Source organism: Schistocerca serialis, chromosome 5, assembly GCF_023864345.2.
Source record: "Schistocerca serialis cubense isolate TAMUIC-IGC-003099 chromosome 5, iqSchSeri2.2, whole genome shotgun sequence".
Lineage (NCBI taxonomy): Eukaryota > Metazoa > Arthropoda > Insecta > Orthoptera > Acrididae > Schistocerca > Schistocerca serialis.
In genome coordinates this window covers 550361225-550383619 of record NC_064642.1, presented here as the reverse complement: position 1 = coordinate 550383619, position 22395 = coordinate 550361225, and the positions used below count along the sequence as shown (strand labels likewise).

The window sequence follows — 22395 nt, the reverse complement described above, 5'->3', positions numbered from 1 at the left end:
GTAGGAAAATATTTTTGTGTGGCGACAGTGACAAGATACAAATTTCAGAGTAGCTGAGCAGTCAGCACCAAGTGTTCACCGATAAGAACGAATATGTGGAGCACAAATCGAAAAAATTCAAAAGCATCATTCAATACGTCTTAGACAAATATACTCCGAGCAAGGTCTTCAAGAATGGGAAACACCCGCCACGTTTTAATAACTGTGTTAGAAAACTAATACGTAAACAAAGAGAGATTCATCTCAGATTCAAGAGAAGTTAAAACTTGCCAGACAAACAAAAGAGCAATGAGAGAAGCGTTCAATAACTTTGAAACTAAAATATTGTCAACTTATGTGATTAAAATCCTAAGAGGTTTTGGTCTACTGTAAAATCGGTAAGCGGTTCCAAATCATCTTTTCATTCACTCAGGGACCATAGTGGCGCCGAAACGGAAGATAACCGAGAGAAGGCTGAAATACTGAATTCGGTCTCCTAAAATTGTTTCACCTTGGACGATCGTAAAAACGTCCCTCCTTTCAACCATCGTACGAGCGTCGAAATGGCAGATATTTTGATGACCGATCGAAGAACAGGAAAGCAACCAGCATCGCTTTGTGGTGGAAAAGCATCAGGACACGATGAGTTGCCTACAAGATTCTACGAAAATTATACGAAAGAACTTGCTCCCCTCCCAGAAGCAGTTTATCGCAGATCCCTAGAGCAACGTAGGGTACCTAGGGACTGAAAAAAATCGCAGGTCATTCCCGGTTTCAAGAAGGGGCAAATGACAGATGCACACAATTACAGACATATGTCGACGTCAGTCCGTTGTAGAATTAGGGAACTTGTTTTACGTTCAAGAATTATGACGTTTTTGGAGAACGAAAATCTCCTCTATAAAAATCAACGTTGATTCTGCAAAAAGAGATTCTGTGAAACCCAGCTCTGTTCGTCCATTAGATCCATAGTGTTGCAGATAACAGCGGTCTGCTTGAAGTCGTGCTCCTTGTTGACGGAGGCATCTGACACCTTCCCACACTGCTGTACAGTAAAAAAACACGAGTTTATCGAGTATTAGACCAGATATGCGATTGGATTCACGATGTCAACAAGTCGCTCTTAACGGAACAAAATTTATACATGTAAATGTAATTTCCGGAATGGCCCAGGGAGTGTGACACGACCGTAATTGTTTACAATTTACGTAAATGATCTAACGGAGAGCGTCGGATGCTCTTTAAGACTGTTGGCAGATGGTGTGGTAGTCCTTAACAAAGTAGCAATGCTAGAAGACTGTATCTATTTGGAGCATGAGCTGCAGAGGATTGAGTGAATTGTGCAGGCTCTGAGGGTTTACACTGAACATAAATAATTATGTAACATATCGTGCATACTTAGGAAAAGAAAGCCACTATTGAACAACTGCACTATTGATGGCAAATTGCTGGAAATAGTATATATCGCAAAATATCTAGGATTAACTATCCAGAGCGGCCAAATAAAACAAACAGTCGGAAAATCGGATACCAGACTGAGATTCATAGGAAGAATCTTAAGGAAATGTAGCTTGTACACGAAGAAAGTGGTTTATAAGACCCTTGTTCGACTGATTCTTGAGTATTGTTCATCATTATGGGATCCTTACCAGCTAGGACTGATAGAAAAGATGGAGAAGATCCAATGAAGAGCGGCACGTTTCGTCACATGATTGTTTAGATCGGCGTGAAAGCATTACCGAGATGCTCAACAAACTCCATTGGCAGTCGTTACAAGAGAGGCATTGTGCATCACGGAGAGTTTTGCTACTGAAATTTGAGAGAGCATTTTCCAGCAAAAGTCAGACAAGATGCTCATCATGGAGAGGTTTGATATTGAAATTTCGAGAGAGCACTTTCCAGGAAGAGTCAGACAATGTATTACTTCCTCCCGCATATATCTTGGGTAATGACTTCAAAGAGAAAATTCGAGAAATTAGAGCCAATACAGAGGCTTAGCAACAATCATTCTTCCCACGTGTCATTCGCAAATGAAAAAGGGTAGGGGGCATCATTTAGTGGTTCTAGAAGTGCCCTTGACCACACACCAATAGGTGACTTGTGGAGTATGGCGAAGATATAGATACAGAATGGGAACAAGATTATTTTAGCTATGCAGTACAAATGTATTTGACAACTTTCTTCTGCAGTTTGCACTTCCCCACAAAATTAAACCATATCTAATGGCAGGTTCAAAATAATTATGATGTGCTGTTTATTGAGTACTCATGTCAGTAGAATTTGCTAATATTTGCACTGAAAATTCAAAACTGCTTAAGTTATTTGATAGGAAGTCAATATGTGTATTCGAGCTTAAGTTCTTGTTCACATCTAGTCCAGGAAATTTTATCATGTCAGCTTCTTCCACTAGTTGCTCGTTATATTGTATTCGTATTTCGAATGTTTGGTTTTGAAATGTACTATATGAGGTTTTGTAATCTTCAGTTCCAACTCATTTAACTGGAACCATTTTCCAGGATATCCAATACGCTCACTACAGGGCTCAGAATTTTTTCCATATTATCAGCTTCAATTAAAACAGAAGTATCGACTATAAACAGAATGGATGAGGAATTCATATTTGTGGGTAACTAATTTACTTAGAATAGGAACAGGATTGGACCTAAAATGGAGCCTTGACGCACATGTTGTTACATTGTACTTCATTTAGAATAATAATAAATTGAGTTTATAGTGCTTGGTTTTTTGTTCTGCTGATATAATTTAAGCCATTGCCCTCAATCCTGTATTTATCTATTCTGTAGATAAACAATGCAAGTTTGTAAGACCACAGTAAATAACTGCAATTTTACTCCTCTAATCCAGTGCTCTGGGTATCTTTCAATGAAGTTATTTACTGCAACCAGAGTATTTTTCTTCATTGAAATCCAAATTACTTATACTTACAATAATGTCATTTTTCACAACACCATTGTTTGGAATAAAAAACATTTTTTCTAAGTATAATTTATTATTGTCTTAAAATTAATTTTTTCCTTTTTTATCCATTTAATATTTTTAAATATGGACCAAGATCCTCGTTGTCCATCTTCTTTTCGATTTTATTACCCATCCAGATTCATGATCGGCACACTAAGATAATCTGGAAAGTGCTGCTATTCACCCCCAGTATAGTGCCCATCTTGCAATTGGACTGAGATATTGATTTACAATATTTATTACAAAATAAAGTTACTTTCGTGGTGTTTCAAAACGACTACGTTTTCTGTACATTAAAAATAAAAATAGTAACATTTACTTCTTAAAAGCTTACTTCTTAAAACCTAAACAATGCTTGTCCTTCCTGACTTTAAAAGACACTTTGATTTTCGCATACTTTGCATGACGATGAACGACTCTGCTCAGGAGACGCCTTTTTGATTAAAGGACACCATTTCACTCGTATTACATCGTGTTGTTGGGATGCACTTCAAAATGTTGAATTAGATTTTTCATATTCTCTTATAAAGCCAATAGTGAAGCTGAAAAATGTGTTTAATTAAAAATCGTAAAATCAAAATTGAATGTTGGGAGTGCAAGACATGTTTGCTATCGGGTACATCTTGGCATAAGATAAAATCAAAATGTATTTATTTTTAGGTTTATTCCCTTTGCTTTCATGTGTAATTAAAACGGATACTGTCGCAAACGGAAACTGTAGCAAATAGGTTCTCTTATTACGCCTGTGGTAGAAGGAAGAATGTTAAAAATGAATCTATTAGAAAAGCAAAGTCGCATTTTTTCAAGCGGACGACAGGATAACAAAACTTAATTAAGCATTATGAACTGAAGAGACTTACGGACGATATGGAGAAAGATATATAATGCTCCCGCCCAATCCACGGATTGAGAACGAGAGATGAAGATATTCGTCGGCGTCAAATGTCAGCTCTGACAGTGGCACCGACTGAACAAGGCATCAAACTGAAACTGTTGCAGTTTTGTGCTTGTTTTATAAGGGAGTTACATTTTATTAATCTTTGAGTTACCACAATAGAGCGGAATACGAAATTACAACAATGGCTTGAGTCATATTGTTTAACTTTGGCTCGAAGAACATATATCAGTGCATTATGTAGAAGTGTGACAATATTAGTAGTTTTACATAAGGTTTTATTCCTATTCTTTGTGGTGAAAAAAAATTTCTTAATTGAAGTTGCACTTTCACACAATTTGAGTGAGTTCTGTATTTCGTATCACACAAGATTGCTGCGTAAACAAAAGTAACTCAATATTTGACAATTACTAGGTTTTAGTGGGACAATTACAACCCACCGCATGTCTTTGCAGCAATATGTACACAAAATTAGTAAACAATACCACTGATTCTTAAGTTTTCATTTGCCATTGAAGTAAATTATCACGTCACGCTTTTACAACGTCAACTGTTTATTGATCGCAACAGGAGGTAGTTATTCTCTTTACGTTTTAATCGTTGACGCTGGCAATTTATCGAAACAGTTTCAATAATTTCGGACTTAATTTACATAATTCTGTATGTTCTTAGTCACTGATCCTCGATATTTATGATTTATTCGGCTTCGAGTAATGTGAAATTGTCAGCAATAAAATTTTGTATTACGCGGGTGCTCATCTCTTTACCTTTGTGAACCCCGTAGAGCGTTGTTGTGAATCCAACATGGTGGATAATGTTGTGTCGATTCGTGAGAGTACGTCAATGAATTAGGCATTAGGTAACTGAAGATACAGACGATTTTGTATTTTTTTGCACATTGTGAAACTGTTGCCGGATTCGCTGTTTAAAAGTTTTGTGATTATGGAGGTTTTTAGCATAGTTCTAAAATTGTTACATATGTGTGTTAACTGTCTCCGCAGACTGTAATTCAGTGGACAGGAGCATATATTTCCTCCACAAAAGCACTGCGTCGTGTTCGGAGTTCGTATTTCGCATCTTTCATAGTGAACAAAGAACTGTCACTTTGAAAACTAGTAGGTGCTGTGTGTTGGTTTCGAAAGCACTAACATTTAAGCGTGGCTAAACATTATCTTCGAGTGAAGTTTTGCCTGTGTAATTATTAATGTTGTGTTTCTAATACCACATCGTTGTTCGCGTCATAAACTACCCGACTTTTTTGGCCAAGCCTTTTCCACCTGTGGTGAAATAATTGATGTTCGTATTTCATAATGAGCGTGACATAAACGTAAGTACGTGATAACCTACATACATAGGGACTTGGTGTATGTGTTCAGAAAACAACACAGTTTTAAAACAGTTTGGCAGTTTTTAAGTTCGTTTAAATACTGTAATTACAACTTTCTCATAGCACACACACAGTTTGATGCAGATGCCATCTGATGTGTTTTGAAGTTTTCTCATTTACACATTTCACACCGAAAGTGATACTTCGTCGATTCCCACCCTGTAATGCAAGTGGAGTGAGATCGTGTTGTGAATGCTATTTTCTATTAAATTAGTAGTTATTAGTTTTTTAAAGGTGGGATTGGGTTTTTTTCTTCCGAAAGAAGAGTGGCTTCATGAGAATTGCACTATCGAATCAGATCTCTGTCATTATTTTTCTGTTATTGTATTATCCTTTTCCAAATGATGTTTACGTTAATGTAGAGAAAGCTGTTTACATGTTACTGAGTGAGAGCATACATGGTATAACAGGAATGGTCGAAAAATACTGAGCATTTGAAATGCACCGTGACTTATGCAAGTCCATAGCAAACAATATTTAACAAGCAACATTTAATAAATTGTCATCATTAGTCCCCCTAAGGCAAAACACTGTAGTAGAGCTAGTGTGTTACTAAAGCATGCTGTGGAAAAATAATTGAACATATATTTATGTTTCTGAAGGCATAGTGTGGGAATATAGTGAATGGAATTGATTGAAAAGAGAGGACTCAGCTAGAGTTGAGCCAGCCTGTGTCCATTTCAGAGTGAGTTCTGTGACATCAGTGATGTCAGAGATCCTTTGTTAAGTGAGAACCCATATTTTGTATGAAGGTACACTGTACCGTACACGAACATACACACAACGTTTTGAAAGTTAAAACGGAGATTTTAATAATTGAATCCCAACCCTTTAGTGTAATACTGTTTGTCTCTCCTTTGTCACCTACTTACACTGCAGCATACAGATGTTAAATTATATTTTGAAGCAATTTAAAATATTTCTTGCTTCAGTAGAAAATGTGTTAATAGTAGTATGTTACAAGGTTTTTTTTGTTTGTAAACACCTGCTCAGTGATGTACTATGCAGATGTATAGAGCATATATATTTCATAAAATTTGCCAGCCAAATCAGTGGCAGGAAGCACTTTTTTCTTTTGCATTTTTACATATTTATTGAGGTCTGAAGAAGCATTCAGTGGTTAAAATAATTTCCCTCCAAAAAATTTACATTTCAGCTGGTTGTAGTCAGATTTTATCTTTCAAATGCCATCAAATTCTCATACTTGTAATGTGAGGTGAATGTTCATATTCTGTACTCACAAACAACAAATTGATAGTAACACAAATCTTCCACACAGTGCTGCAGCTTATGGTGGTTGGAGACTTCTGCAGAACAGGGCTGGGCTTATTTAAAGAACATTCTCAGGCTGTGCAAACAAAAATTGTGTTTTTCAATAAGTAAATCACTGTCATGACCAATTCTGTATTCCCAATTTCTTATTCTGTTGTATGAGGTTCTATTCTTTGTTTATCAGAAGGTTAGAAATTAATGTGTGGATTAATCCAACATTTAAATAACCACATGTGTGCTAACATTGTTGTTACAACTCTCTGTGTGTACATGTAGCCTGCAGAGTACAGACATCGAGTAAAATTTGTCATTTTTTATATTTCTGTATCATTATGTATAAGGAATAGCATTTGGGAGAAAGAGGGAGTAGCCCAGGTATGAAAAGTAGATAGACCCACTTCTTGGTCACACCAAGTGAAGGACAGTTTACTTTTTGACAAAATTGTCTGTTTTGTGTGATTCCGTTGCTGTCATTAATCAGTTTTATGCTGAATGATTTCTTGAGAAATGTGCTGTGGGGTTTTTCTCTCCAGCTAGTATCAAATGATTGGTTTAATTTTCTGTTGTGATTGAAACAAACTATCCACAATTCTTCCATCATTATGTCATCTATGACATTGTGCAGAAGCTTGTAGATCGCAACGTTTTCTTCTAATATTTTAGTTATAGATTGTGTTTCATGAGAATAGAGTTTATCAAGTACAAAACAGTTTCCTTGTGTAAAAACTGAGTTTTACTGGCCTACAACAAATTAGGGAAAGTATGTAACAAAAACAGAAGTGATCAGTTGTAGTTTTCAGTTATCAGCATATAAAAATATTTATGTCTGACTCCGTCACACTATTTACCTTTAATGTAATTTTAATCTCTTACTTTTAGGTGGTGTATCAACATGTGGCAGACTTGAGCAAACCATTGCAGCATATGTTATGAAGAATATTCTCCTCATTTTATGCATTTTAGTTGAATATTATTTTTTACTTCAGTAACAGTATAGGAACGTACAATTACTTATGTGGGTGAGGTAAGTTTGATAAACAAATATATATATAGGCTATATACAATAATGAAAGAGTACTTTTTTAAACAATGGGAAATCCAGGATTGAATATTGGCAATATTATGAAAAGGATAGATTGCTAGGCCCTACTCAACCTATAAAGGAAATGCTAAGTCACAGGCAGGTGCATCAAAAATACTGCTTTAAATACTTTCGACCAAAAGGCATTCTGCATTATACTACATACACACATTCACACAAATGCTACTCTCACTCACATGATCATTGTCCCTGGCAGCCAAGGCCACCAGACCTGGCCTCAGTCAGTGGTCACAGGAGTGTGAATTGCATGTGTGTGTGTGTGTGTGTGTGTGTGTGTGTGTGTGTGTGTGTGAGAGAGAGAGAGAGAGAGAGAGAGAGAGATATGCAGAAGAATGTCTTTTGGGCAAAAGCTTGTTTGCAGTCTTTTTGTTGTGCCTGTCCGCGACAGAGTACTTTTTTAATGATGAAATCACACAACACGCAGTCTCCTCCAGGATTTGAACCCGGGTCCCCTTGTGCAGTAGGCAGTAATGCTACCGCTGTGCTATGGAGGCGGTCTTTTTAATAATATTATATAATTACATTGTCAATATTTGATTATTTACATTGTGATATTAGAGTATTTTTTAGTTGTTTTTAATTCCGTGTCAATTTCAAATTTTTTTGTTTAAACAACTGTGGTGTTGCATAAGACATTGTTTATCCATACACAATTACAAAAATGGTGTGAGAGACAGATGTGGGTTATTATATTACTACAGAAAGTATTCTTCATTGGTAACCATAGTTATTTAAAAAGAGTTCCAAAAAATTGTAATGTTTGGCACCTGTAATAAGTATTGCCACAAGTTACAATTTAATTCCGTGAAATCAGTTGCTATGTATAACTGAATATCAGTTATTTTGTTTTAATTACAGCTTATTGTTTTAGTTTATTTCAGGTGCTGTGTGTTGCCAATGTCACTTCTTATAGCTGGTAACGATATGTTCGAAATGTGTACTCACAGCCTGTCATTTCGTTTCACATGCTCCAGAGGAGTAAAGGTTCATTTTTGTCTTGCGCAGAATTATCCAAATTTCTTACGCTTAAGTACTAACTTTGTATCTAATCACTTAAGGTAAAATAACTGGAAGTGTGTGAAGGAGATTTTCTTAGACATTAAGCGCTGCTTACACACATTTATTTTATGAGACACTTTTGCAGTCCTTTTTCATTCTAGAATAGATACAGAAACCCAGATAGCAGACACATACAAAGGTTGGTTTTTCTGTCTTACAGATCACATTGAAAGACAATTGTAGATATTGTGTATCTTTTTTGATTACTTAATTTGTTTTATTTCATTCTCCATTTATTTAATATTGGTCGAAAACTTGTTCAAAAGAGAGCCAACACAGATAAGAGCCTTTGGCAGGTTTTCTGCATTCTGTTTCATGATAGTAAAAGATTAAGATAGGTGAGAAAATACAATACAGAAATTTCTACGTATGGTGATGCTGCTCATCTTTCATTCCTTAATATCTAATGTTGGACGCATTTGCAATATACACAGTGATTTTATAAAAGAATTAATGAATATTTCCCAAGTTGGCAAATAGATTTGGCAGTTTGCGGTTTTGCGTATGTCCTGGATGCATTTTATGATGGTAGGCTTGTTGCCAGCTTTCAAGTGTGACATGCGAAAGCCTGCAGTCAGCCCTGCCTGAAAGCCATAGTTTCTGGTACAATTGTCTCAGGCAGCAATGAGGCATTGCATAGAAATGTAAACAAAATTGTGTTAAGTGATTGGTTGTTTTAGGCATGTGAAATGGTCACACTGTGCCCACTTCAACTATCAGGGCTCTTGCTTCATTGTACATCCCATCAGCGTTAATGTGAAAGGAAGAAAAAAAATTAAGATCTGATTTAGAGTGCTGGTTCAGTGCACAGCTAGGAACTACATTGACTTAAGAAACCAAGCTTAGTTGCTTACTTAGAAGTGTTAGTAAGAATAGAAAAATGTAAAAAGAGGGGTTACATCTTCGTAATAGCCTACTTGTTGCGATTAGAATCAATCTCTCTCTCTCTCTCTCTCTCTCTCTCTCTCTCTCTCTCTCTCTCTCTCTCTCTCTCTTTTAAATAGTAGTTTATGTGACTGAGATATCTACCACAATTGTTTAGTTTCCTCCTTTGTTACTAGTGACGTTTTTGCAGTTTAGGACTTGAGAAGTGTGAGACAAATGAAACTAGAGTGTATATATGCTATTATTCTTTGACTGGAGCCACTGGTTTACTGTATTTTCCACATTATATGACTAATTTTGTTTTTGCCATACTTAAAAATACTTTTAGTATTTATAGTAAATAAACAAAACACCATCTGGATCACAACTTCTTTTATTACTGACTAACAGTTTCTGTCACTGTCGCAGATGATCTTCAGGTCTGGTGTTGCTATGTGCAATTTGTCAACAGTGGTATAAAACTTAACATAAAATACAAAGGATATCGTATCTTACACCAGGTCTGAATATCTGTTGTGCAGATTGAAACAGTTAATTGGAAATAAAAGAAGCTGTGATCCAGGTGGCGTTTGTATGTTTAATGTAACAGAAGAGATCATGATTCCTACAACTTGGCGTTGATTGTGATTTAATATCCTGATTGATTATCAACCGATTAACATGATTTCACCTATTGTGTTAATAAAACATCATCATTTGGACAGATACTTAATTTTTTTCCATGTATCATCTACATTTCGATTTGCTGATTTCTATTTTTGTACATCTCGGAGAATTAAATAATCACTTCTATCATGATTGTATTTGGCTGACCTCACTGTTTTGTGATAGAATACACAATCCATGCTGTGACGTTAATTAATGTCTTTAATATTAGTTTACCTTTTTATTGATATAAAATATCTACCTAGAAAAGTTAACATTTGTCTACATTTTGATAACACTGGGAGGAATAAAACAAGCAAAAAGAAAATTCTAAACTAATTTGAAGTATGGAGGTCGCGCCACAAAGAATTGTTACCAATCTGTGTTGCTCTCCACTATCAGATCCCAAACTTCCTATGTGAGGTGTTTCCTGAAACTCCCCGCCCCATTAAGCAAATAAGCTGGTATTCTGTTCTAACACCCTTTAACCTATCTAGCATCAGATCGTATTTGTCATCCATCCATTTTCTTGGTATCTAAAGATAAGTCCTGCAGCTGTTTCTCCTTTGGTGTAGTTTTTCTGCGAAGTACCACATGTGAGAGGAGCTTTGTTTCATTTGCTAGCACCCACAGCATTACTGTTATTCTGGCCTTTTCATTGCCAGAACTTTGAGGAACATTTTTAACACTTTTCACATTGACCGTAACATTTGACAGCAGATCAAAATAAATTGGTGTCTGATTGGTGTTACTCTTATGGCCTATCAGATGGTCATATTTTTCTTAGATTAATTTGGTATTGTTATGCGTGTAGTTGTTTCGTCAACTGGAGGAGAAAGTTACTGTTGGTCTGTGTCATAATGTAAGCCCCGCCCACTTAATCACCCTCGTGCACCTGCCAGCGCTTGCGTTGAATTCCGCAACACATGCTGTTGGAAAATCGCTCTTATCCCCAGCACTGTCATTCAGCTTCTCGAGTAATTGCGAAGCCTTCATTGCATTTGGCACTTACTCAACAACCTGATGCTCCAGTTCATGAAATGTTGCTTGCTTTGGTCCTGTGAAAGTTTGGCACGTATAACTGGCATTTTTTAATTTTAGTCATCACCTGACACCATCTAGGAACATTCACCTCTGTGACACCAAATTTTCTTCCTGCTGCACAGTTGTTTGTGGGATCTGGTTTCTAAATCACCGTTAACTTAAAATGGATTGGCAATAGTAGAGATGCCAGGTGGAGTCAAAGTCCAGATGAGGGTGACCCAAGTGGTGCGACGTTGAGGTAACCCAATAGCATACTCCAGTATGAGACTGCGGAATATGGTGCTACATGTGCTTATAAAGCCCTGGCGGCATAGGAATTTGCTCGCTGTCCACGAGTCTGCAGTGGTGTGGCACAGCATGATTGGAGCGCCATTCTCTTGTAGGTATTTTGCAAGGGTACGCCAGCCAGTGGTACTAAGATACCATGAAGGCAGCTATGTGCAGGGGCCGCGTCCGCATTGTTTGGCTGGGGCAGTGCTACGCATGAGCCCGAAACTTCTGGCAATGGACTGTGTGATGTGTGAGCTGTGGCCACATGGCAAGAGATCCCATGGTGGAGACATTGATGATACTACACTCCTTTCCCCATCCCAAAATGCTTCTCTGTGCTGGTGCTCTGTGAGATGCCAAGGCAGCGATGGGGAGGTCCGGGCCATGGGCAGGGCGATGGTGTCAGATCAGGATCTGGGTCCAGACTTGGTTGACCCACGTTCCAGCATTCACTGTGCAGGCCCCTGGAACAACTGGAGGCAGAATGTGCCTTCAGTCTTTCCTGGCATTAGCAATTCCCCAGTGGCACAGATGAGTCCAGTTCCATGGGTGTCTCCATAAATGAAGTCAACAGGGATGGTGGCCTTGGCTGGTACGGCAGGAAGTGTGGCATACGTGGCAGCAACTGCAGCGGATGCAGTGCCATAGACTGCAATGATGGAGGCTATACCACCAGGGACTGCAGCTTCAGAGGGTGCAGTGCCCATAGTTAAGGTTGAGCACAGGAACAGAAATATCTACAGCAGCATCAGGAGTAGTGCAAGAGTGCAACTGATTCTGCTGCCTGTGGTGATGGACTGCCGACATGTCTTGAATAATGTATATTGCTCTGCCCACAGGCTTGTCAAAATTCAGATTCCCATGATTGACCACTGTTATAGATCCTGAAATATACTCTGGCATTGGCCTGGAATTTTGAGGCAGAACATGGAACATCCAGGAATTGTGGAGGACGCAGCATAGTCCAGTGAGACCTGCCGTGCGGAAGTTCAGCTTACGACTTATCTCCCTGAGGCGTCTTATGATCTGTTGATAAGAACAAGAACAGAGCATTTTCTTTTAAGAACAAGAACAGAGCATTTTCTTTCGAGTGGGACTGCCTTAATTTCGACATTTACACTTTCTTTAAGCATTATTCGTTCTGCTTCGCTTTTAGAATGTGATGAAAAAGACTGCTGAACTGATGTGAGTGATGCTGTTGGCCTTACAGAAAGAATTAAATTCAGTTGAAGTCAGCTGTAGGCTGTTATCTGATTGGTAATTCTTCTTGGCAGAATATAGTTTCTAAAACTCAGATTGTGCTGGTCAATACGTGGAATTCGAAGGGGCCACAAAAGGAATTTTGAAAAAATCGTCCACTACAATAAGCCATCACAAATCCTAATGCCTCCTGAAATTGATGAAGTCATTGACTGTGGAAATCCATTCAGATACACTTGAAACGCATTGCTGAGGAGCAGACAGGTACTCTGCACATTCCTTGCAATGTGTGATCCTGTGTTCAATAGCCTTGTCCATCCCCTGCCATGTTCAGTGCCGCCTGCCCACTTGTTTCACAAGGACAATGCCTCAATGTCGCTTATGAAATAATTCTGACACCTGCTGTTGCAGAGGTATAGAAATCAGCATCCAGGTCTGTTCATTTGGTGTGTGTGTGTGTGTGTGTGTGTGTGTGTGTGTAAGAGCACAGTTCCATTTTCGATGAAAGGGTGTCCCACTGGGAATACCAAACTGGAGAAACTCATTGGGAAGCAGCTTCCTATTCGGAGGCCAGCCTGTCTGAATAATCTGGCATAGCAGCTGGAGGGTATCATCTTTTCGTGTGGCTGTGGTGATCGATGGTGTTCAACCGGAAAGGTAACCACTGTGGCTTCATCAGTCTGATCATTGTGAAAGCGAGCACACTCCGAAGAATCAAATGTCACATCTGATGTAACAGGAAGATGAGATAAAGTATCCTCTTTTTGTGCTCTCCAGATGGGTATGGGTGTGGTTGGGTGGAATAAACAGCTGAGAGGTTTGCAGTCCACTAGCAAAAAAAATTCTGTCCTCATTGACTCTGATGAAACTTGGAAATGCTGAAGACAATTACCAAGGCCTCCTCTTGTAGCTGACTGTAATTCACCTGAACTTTGTTAAGCAATTTAGATGTGAAAGCAATTGGGTCGTCTGTGGCCCATTACCATAGGAGGAGGGAGCCATTGTGAGGACCACAAGTTTCACAGGATCAAAGTGACCAGGCATCTGTCGCTAAGCAAGATATTTTTTAAAGTCTGGAATACCATCTCTTGCTGAGTTGACCAGACAAAGGAAACATCATTCCATCTGAGAGCGTGCAAGGGGTCGGCAATCTGAGCAGTATTAGGTATGAACTGAAGATGATACGAGATCTTCCTGAGGACAGCTTGAGGTTCAGTGAGATTCTTCTGGGCTGGGAGTTTCCAAATAGCCTCCAAGTGTTTGGCAATAAGGCGAACTCCATGGGAGTCATTGACATGACAGAGTATTCTAGTTTGGTATGAAAAATTCACATTTCTCCCAGTTGCATCAGAGTACCACATCAATGAGAGTTTGGGAGAGGACATTCTCAAGATTGCAGAAGTGCTCATCAGGAACACCAGAGACATTGGCTGTCATCCAGATAATTGGAGCAGGAAGAGACCTTCGACATCAGTTGCTCCAAAAATGTTGGAAGATGGCCGAAGCAGAAGCACTGTCGAAGGGTAGATACTGATAGGGGAACAGCTCGATGTGTGTGTTGATAACGAGGAAGGATGTATCACGTTTTCCAGCAGGAGTTGCATATAGTCATACTTGAGTTCTGTCTTCGAGAAGAACACACCTGCTTGTAATTTGTCCATTAACTGTTTGGGGCAAGGGAATGGATACGAATCCACAAAAGGCTGCGCATAGACGGGGCACTTAAAATGAGCGCAAAGGCAGATCTGTCTTTTGGGTTTTCTGATGGTTTTTTGACTGGTGAAGGTGGACGTGATAACCTCTAATGCCCGCATCCATTTCAACTCCGCCGCAACCTCCTCTCAAATTGCGTGGGGGATTCTGGTGCTTTGACAAATCTTTCAAGGTAATGTGCATGTAAAATTCCTTGGACTTACCCAGAGAATCCTCAAAAAAATTATGCTATTTGTCACAAAGCTTGGTTATGCTATGATGGGGGACACGGGAATTGGTTGTTGCCAACAGTATTAAAGGCATTGAGGCCAAAAATGTTACGAATTTCGTAAGAGTGAAGCATCATGATCAGGGTTGCCTTGGTTGTAGGTTTACACTGCATCCACAGAAAACGTGGTGGGCAGTGATGCATTCCCCTTTGTATGTGGTAAGGGTCTGTGTTGAGCTTCATGCCATGGGAAGTCAAGCCTTTACAAATGTGCGTCTTGTTAACCGACAGGCCTCGTAATTTCTATGAGCAAATGTCTTGAAAGTGACGAATCTTTTTATGAAACAAACATTTGGTTCAGCAGATGTCCCTATTATGAGAGATGTAGCTTTGAGGGCAGGATTGCTATTTGGCGTCATTATGTGGCTGCCACAGGGTGTTTATGATGCCTGGTAGGACCAGAGAATCCGTGTGGAGAGGACCGACAGACAACGAGCGCAGCCAATGTCAGTGGCGACATTTCTGGCTATGTGGTTTAAAACAAGTCCTGCGACAAGATTATTTGAATGACATCATCAAGTGTGGGGTCAATGAGTTTAAGGACTTTGCCTGAAGCCTGGAATCAGTAACATTTTGAACTACAGTGCCCCGCAACATGGTGTCCGCATGTGACTTACCACAGGGAATAGAAATTTGCAAGTGCGAGTCATGCCCTGTAACTCCACAAACATTGCCTATAGGACTGGGTGGATTGGCACTTCATTTGGAAGAACTTATACTGGGCAGCAGTGACCAAAACTTCGGAGTCGAAATACTTATGAAGGGCCACAGTTGCCTCCAGTAAAGAAACTAATTCTGGCTGAGTAAGGGGGAAAAGCTTGAAGCAAATGCACAAGATAGCTGTGCACAGTCCAAAAATGGTCATTGAACATCACCCAAAATCTTGTAGATTACAGTGGGTTGAAACAACTGTTGTTTGTATTTGACCCACTCCTCTGCTACAGCAGCATCAAACTTATGAATGGTAAATCAATCGGTGTCAGCTTCCTTAGTCTTTAGCCTGGGAAACACATTGAAGCATGGCTTCCTGCAGAAGCTATCAGTCCTCCAACAGCAGTGTCATCTTGTCCATCAGTTGTGTGAATTGCATCAGCTGAAATTTAAGAAGTTCGTGCAACAGTACAGGTTCCTGTTGCTGGGCAATACAAAAAAGAATAAGTGACAAGTTGTCAGGATACAAAAAAGAAAAATTACAGAAGAGGAGCTCCCCCAAAATACCATCCATTCTTAAATTTAAAAGAAAAATAAATAAATAAATAAATAAAATTAAAAAAAAACTGCATAATGATATACCCCACCCAGCCCTGGAGGTTATTAGACACAGAATTGAAAAGTGGATGTTTGTCACTGTCATTCCAGCAATAGAATTGTGGGGGAAGGCATGAATAAGCAACACAGCTCATCCCTCCACAAGACTTAGCTAGCCCTGCCACTGAGACAGCGATTAGCAATATCCTTGGATGAATCCAGTTGTCGGATTTCTGTTCCAGTTCCAAGCAGAGTGGCAATCCACATGAGGTCGATCACAGTGGTGCAGTGACAAGGTAACAGCAGGTGCATAGTACAAAATGGGACAGTGGAGTGTGGTGCCGCATACAGTTATAAAGCCAGGGCACCATATGAATATGCCTGCTGTTGGTGAGTCTGCAGTGGTGTAGCACAGTGTGATTGGATGTGCAAGCTTGTAGCTGTTCTGTGAGGGTAAACTGCTGGTGTTGCTACCGTGGAGGCAGCTATTTGCAGGGGCCACGCCTGCACTGTCCGGCTAAGCAGCGCTGCACATTAGCTGGAAACTGCTGACCATGGACTGTATGACTTGTGACGTGCAGCCATCTGGCAGCAGGCATCACGGTGGAGGAATAGATGATGCCACAGGAAGTACAAATTCATGTCACTAGAAATGTGAGCCTCTGAAAAGCACAAAAATCAGTCAGTTGCAGAACAAATGTTCTGAAACACACATCGTCATTGAGCCAATGTGACGAGCAAGCAAGGCTAATGTCCACAATTATGAGGAAAAAAAAAGACACAAAGTAAATATTGTCACTAGTTGTTTGTATAGCGAGAAGTAGGACCAAGTAGTAACCAAACATAGTTTTTCCTGTACATCAGATGTTCTTTATGGTGGACAAGAAAATGTAATGGAACACCCATGAGAAACAGTCTCGCCACCAGATGCCACGAAGTGGTGGGTTCTGTGACTGAGACCAAAATAATAAGAAGCACATGTAGTGTGTTTTAAACTTCTGTATGTGATTTCCAGCAAGTTGAGAAATATCTAAGACAAGTTTGTGAGATATGCCGAGACTGATATCCACAATAGTAACAAAGGCTGAGTGACAGCACTTACACTAGGCAGAACTGAATTGGCAGGCAGAGTAGAAAAAGATAATAGATGGGCAGAATCCATCTGCTACGTCACAAGCAGTAGCGAAACAACTCTCATATTGTGTCTCTTCATATGTGTATTTGTACATTTATTGGTATATATTAATTTAAAAAAAGGATAATTTTGTTTAACAAAAGTATTGTGCACAATGTGTTGGGACGCAGTTAATTACAATATAGAACATAATATAGCACACTGGACTCGCATTCAGGAGGATGACAGTTCAAATCCAGGTTCGGCCATCCTGATTTAGATTATGTATGATTTCCCTAAATCACTTTAGGCAAATGCCGGGGTGGTTCCTTTGAAACTGCACGACCGACTTCCTTCCCAAATCTGATGGGACCGATGACATTGCTGTTTGGTTCCCTCCCCCAAATAAACCAACCAAACAACGAATTCCACTCTATATCAATCTAAGAGAGACATTAAAAAATCACGTGGGGAAAAGAAGCCACATGGTGAAAGAAACTCCTTTCAAATTGCAAAAATAAATCTGTAAAAATCAAATTTACTTGCAAACTAACAAAATTATCAGCTTCACCTTTTCATAACATGACAAATAAGGAAGTGAGATCAGAAAATTAAAGTAGAAATATATTTTATTTTCATTAGCAGAATTTTTCAACTGTTACACAAAGTGCTGAATTGTAGTTCAGATAGTTTGAAGCAAATCCTTTCGCCTTCTGGTACCTTCTGACGGTACATACCCAGTTTGAGTCATGGCACAAAAAACTTACAGCCACTTCCAAACTCTGAATTTGACAAAATCACTACAATTGAAATCTTGCGCACATTGTATTTGAAAACGGCTGCGCAAACACTACTACTTTGTTTGGGGGGGGGGGGGGGGGGAGAGGGTGCTCATAATCGATGTTGATGTGAAATTTTTGCAAGTGAATTAAATATTATCAGAAAAGGGAAATTACAGAAAGATTTTCAGAACAGTGGGACACAAAGCAATAATTGTAGCTTCATGAGCTCAGTTCCAATGTCACTGCTATGAAGACCGCATGACAATGAATCATGAATGAGTAACAGATCCTAAAATATCCAGTAATATGACAATTTTTTAAAGAATGTTTTAAAACATTTTTGTAAAGTAGAGAAAATTGTACTCGTGTAACTAAGTCGTAAGAGCTAAGTATCCCAGAACGTGGAATCCAACATTTGTTGCTTGGCCAAACTAATAAACCACTAAATGACGGTATGCCGATGAATCAAAATCGGCTGGATGTTTGGATCCAAGTCCAAAATGGTCAATGGAACATAAACAAATTACACCGTGATCATCTTCTGGTGACACAAAGGTGCATAAAAAAATCTTATAAAAGACCTGATACTGGGAACAGAGGGAGAGCCTATAGCAAAGTAGGGCACACTGTACAGTGTGTCTCAAGCAAATGGGTTATTAACAGAAAAGGAGATGTAAATAAAGTAAACACATAACTCCGTCTATGTGCATTCCCGGAACAGGATACAATTACCTACTGTGAAATTCTGACAACGTGAAAGTAAACATCTGGTCTTGCTCAGGTGCAACCAAAGAATACGAAACATTTTGGAGAATGCATGAATAATCAAGTGAGAATCAGGAATTCTTGGAGTTTGCATACAATGTCTTAAAACTGTGGAAAATATAACAGTGGCAGTTAATCTGTATTAAAATTTATCACTAATTACACCCATACAGTGGTGTTAATGTAAAAGAAACAACATTAACTTGGGGTGATTAAGTGACTCAAATGAAGACCTCCAGATAAAAGGGGCAAGGGGAATAGATCCAATTGAAAGTAATAAAATGATATCTGGTAAATAAACCTAATAAATCTAAAATATAAATTGTAAAATTATTCTCAAAATCTATTCTTTTCACAATTCAGAAAGATGTAACAATTTTAGAATATATAATTTTTAAAATAAGCTTGAAAGTGTCATGTGTGGAAAACTAGATGTGTCTCTGGTAATGTTTCTAGTTCCAAAACAAAATTTAAAAAATTAAATTTACTTGGAAACTAAGGAAAATTTCAGCTTCAACATTTCTGTGCTTCATAAATGAATTTCGCAGGTATTTTGCTTCACTTACAACAATTTAAGCTTAGCCATTAGGTGTCACCCTAACCACCACTACTACTACTACTACTACTACTACTATTACTACCACCACCACCACCACCACCATAACATGTTCCAAGGAAAAAAAAAAAAGTGAAATATTTATGACAACCAAGATTATAACTTTCGTTGCTGTTTTCTTTCACTCACAGCAAGTTAAGCTGTTGTATTAGGTCCCAGCCGAACCACAATCTCAGAAGTCATGACAAGAAACAACCAGTATTTATATCAATCTAGATTGTAAACTTCATAAGTGAATCTCATTGGCTACTGTGTAACATTACACAATTGGCTACAATCAACGATAACAAAATGCCAAATACAGCATGTAGTGGAAGAGCCCAGGACACTACAATTCAAATATGTCTAAAGAAATATTTCTACTGCTGTATAATTTTCCTGCAGGATTTTTGAGCATATTGTTCCATACAGCCTTTTCTTTCTTTTGCGTTTTCTCTCATTGAATGTGTGTGTTGCAGCTTGTACCAGAATTTTGCATTTTCATGAGGAAAAGAAACTCGTGTATTTTATTTACAGCACTAGTTGCTGAATGCATATACTGATTTTTAAATATGTGTGGTATTCTAAAACCAGAAATTGAATATGAAATTCAAAATTTCTTTGATGACCTGAAGAAAGAACTTCAAAATTTTGCAAATTGTCATGTGTTCACCTAAATTAATGGTGTTGCTGCCATTGGTCTAACTACTAAGATATTTCCTATGCTATAGCCTTTCTAATTTTCCCCCTTTATCCTTTAAAAAATGAAATTACTTTTTGGTTTCAGATGATATTTCCTGGGGCTGTGAAGTAGAAGAAAGTTAAAGTGTACATAATAGTATATTTGTGCCATGACGGACACCCGGAGACGAGTGAAGCTGTATGCATTAAATGCTGATCGACAGTGGGATGATAGAGGAACTGGTCATGTCTCTTCCACTTATGTTGATAGACTCAAAGGAATTTCTCTGTTGGTGCGCGCTGAATCTGATGGTAATGCACAACATTTTATCAGTCTCTTTATGTTCTTACTCTTACTCTTTTGTTATTTCCTAGCTATAACAGTAGGTTGCCTACAGAAACACTTGTTTGCATGCTTATGGAATTGCTGCTCTTTGTGATACATTCATTGACCTGATAAAACACTTAGAATTTTTTGCAATTATTAATAGTGATTCAGCAGAAACATTTAATGAGTATTGTAGTCCATTTGCATACACATGAAAAGCTAATCATAAAACTGTATGTTAAAAATTTCCCCTTATGTTGGTGTATCTGTGGATGTGCAGCATAATCTTTTAATTGGCTATTTAGGTGTTGCTGCGATGTGCATTGCATTCTCTGTTCCTTAATTATGTTTGTATTTCTCTTCATTTGATCATGTAATCAGTTTCATTTCATGAAATTTAATATTACACATTTTGCATTATACTTACCAGAATTTCAGTAGTGTGTTTTTCATGAAAAAAGTTCCACATAAGATTGTTTTTCCTATTCACTATGAATGAATGTTTTGAATTATTTTCATATTTATAGGAAAGCATCTATTAGATTCTTTTAACATATGTTGATACAACAGATAATTACAGTAAACTTGAGTAAAGTTCCAAGGGTCTTAAGGAATTAATATACTCAGGCCTCTAACAATCCCCCCTAGTAATTAATTGCTTGGAATACTTACACTTTAATAAAGATTATTGCTGATCTGTTTCCATATCTCCATCCAATCAGAGCTTTTACTCAATTTGTAATGACCTCTAAGTTGATGGGATATTAGCTTCTAACCTTGCTTTTCCTTTTCAAACTGTATGTCAATTATAGTCACAGAAAAATTGCAAGATATTGACGGGGTGACCTCTATTGCTTTATAGCAAGTGAAATTCACACTCCGTTATTTGCTGATATGCTGTTTCACATGGCAGTTATGTAGTGGAATTGGACTGTTACATTGTTGGTTCCACCTATTGTTTAATTCATTATTTTTACTTCCAGTTAAGAGCCAGTGAAAGGAAAGTTCTCTGTAATTTTACCCACACTCTCACATTGAAAAACCTTCATTGAAACTAAAACTCTAAATCATAATAGTACTCCTCATAAAATGATCCTGTGGCTGTCAGACAATACATTAATCACCGGTGTCTTGCTATCTATTTTTGTGTTTGTTTTTAGGGTGTGTAAAAACTTATTTCATAAACTCTTGAGGGATCAGTGGTATGTCAAAAGAAATAATTTTATAACAGGAAATGTGGAGTATTTCCTGCAGGGGCAGTAGTTAGTTGAGTTAATAATCCTGGAAATTACATCAAAAGAAAGTACCATAATGTTGCATTTTGTGCTATAATGTAGTGACAGTTCTTTCGACAAATAATTATATAATTTATAATTGGCAAGTGACATCAGTCTTTGTTTTCATCCTTCCCAGTTACTGCATGTAATGATCAGATGCTTAACAAAATGTTATTTAAAATAGAAAGTCAGAATTGACTATTCTGAATTACGTTAAGTCACAACCCATATTTTTCCCTTCAAGTTACTTCCACTCTAGTTAGTGTTCCTTAAGACATTATTAGAATATTATTTTTGAATTTTCACACGGAATTAAAAAAAAAAATTAAAATTGAAATCGGCCCATTTAAGGGATACAACATTTCTAGTTCCCAATTTTTCATTTTATTTTCATCTGTAGTGGCAAAAGCAAGCTTTTTAATACTACATCAGTGTTTGTTAATGATTCTTACCTTCTTCTTTTTTTCCCCCTCTCCTGTCATTGTTTTAAATGACTTTTCCTGCCTTCCATCACTGATACATTGTGTTCTTTATTTTTCTGCTTCATATTGTTTGTATTCTCGTAGGGGCTACCTGTTATAAAATTTTTGGCAGCTTGATGTTTAAAATTTTTTGCTTTATTTGTGTGTGTTAACTGTATTCCAGTTACTGTTTTGTTGTTTAGTAAATAGATGTTCCTCTTCTGTTTCTAACCATGCTGGGAAAGAAGTGTTAAGGATTCTAGTAATTACTGATGTAATTAGAAAGAAGGAAAGAGAAATGATGCAGTGTTCTGTACATCTAGGAAAGTACGATAGAGCACTGCATCTGCATGGTGAACATGCATGGCCTGCACGCATTCCCCATCACTTTGCACTTGATACGGAATAATGCAACCTACAGTTTCTGCACTCATCATGCGGGTGGG

At 38.0% G+C, this 22395-nt stretch overlaps 1 protein-coding gene across 4 annotated transcripts in view; it reads left to right on the top strand.

Annotated features, from left to right (window-relative positions):
* Positions 1-4640: 4640 nt before the first annotated feature.
* The window catches only part of LOC126482311 (serine/threonine-protein phosphatase 4 regulatory subunit 3), a 137239-nt gene continuing 119484 nt past the window's right edge, over positions 4641-22395 (top strand). For 2 of the 4 annotated variants that reach the window (XM_050106351.1, XM_050106349.1), the window contains exons 1-3: positions 4641-4712; positions 7392-7536; positions 19990-20195. In XM_050106351.1, coding sequence (XP_049962308.1) covers positions 20054-20195 — 142 coding nt within the window. In that variant the 5' untranslated portion in view covers positions 4641-4712; positions 7392-7536; positions 19990-20053. Of the gene's footprint in view, positions 4713-4751; positions 5181-7391; positions 7537-19989; positions 20196-22395 lie in introns of those variants that run through there. The other 2 variants (XM_050106350.1, XM_050106348.1) reach the window with 2 other exon arrangements.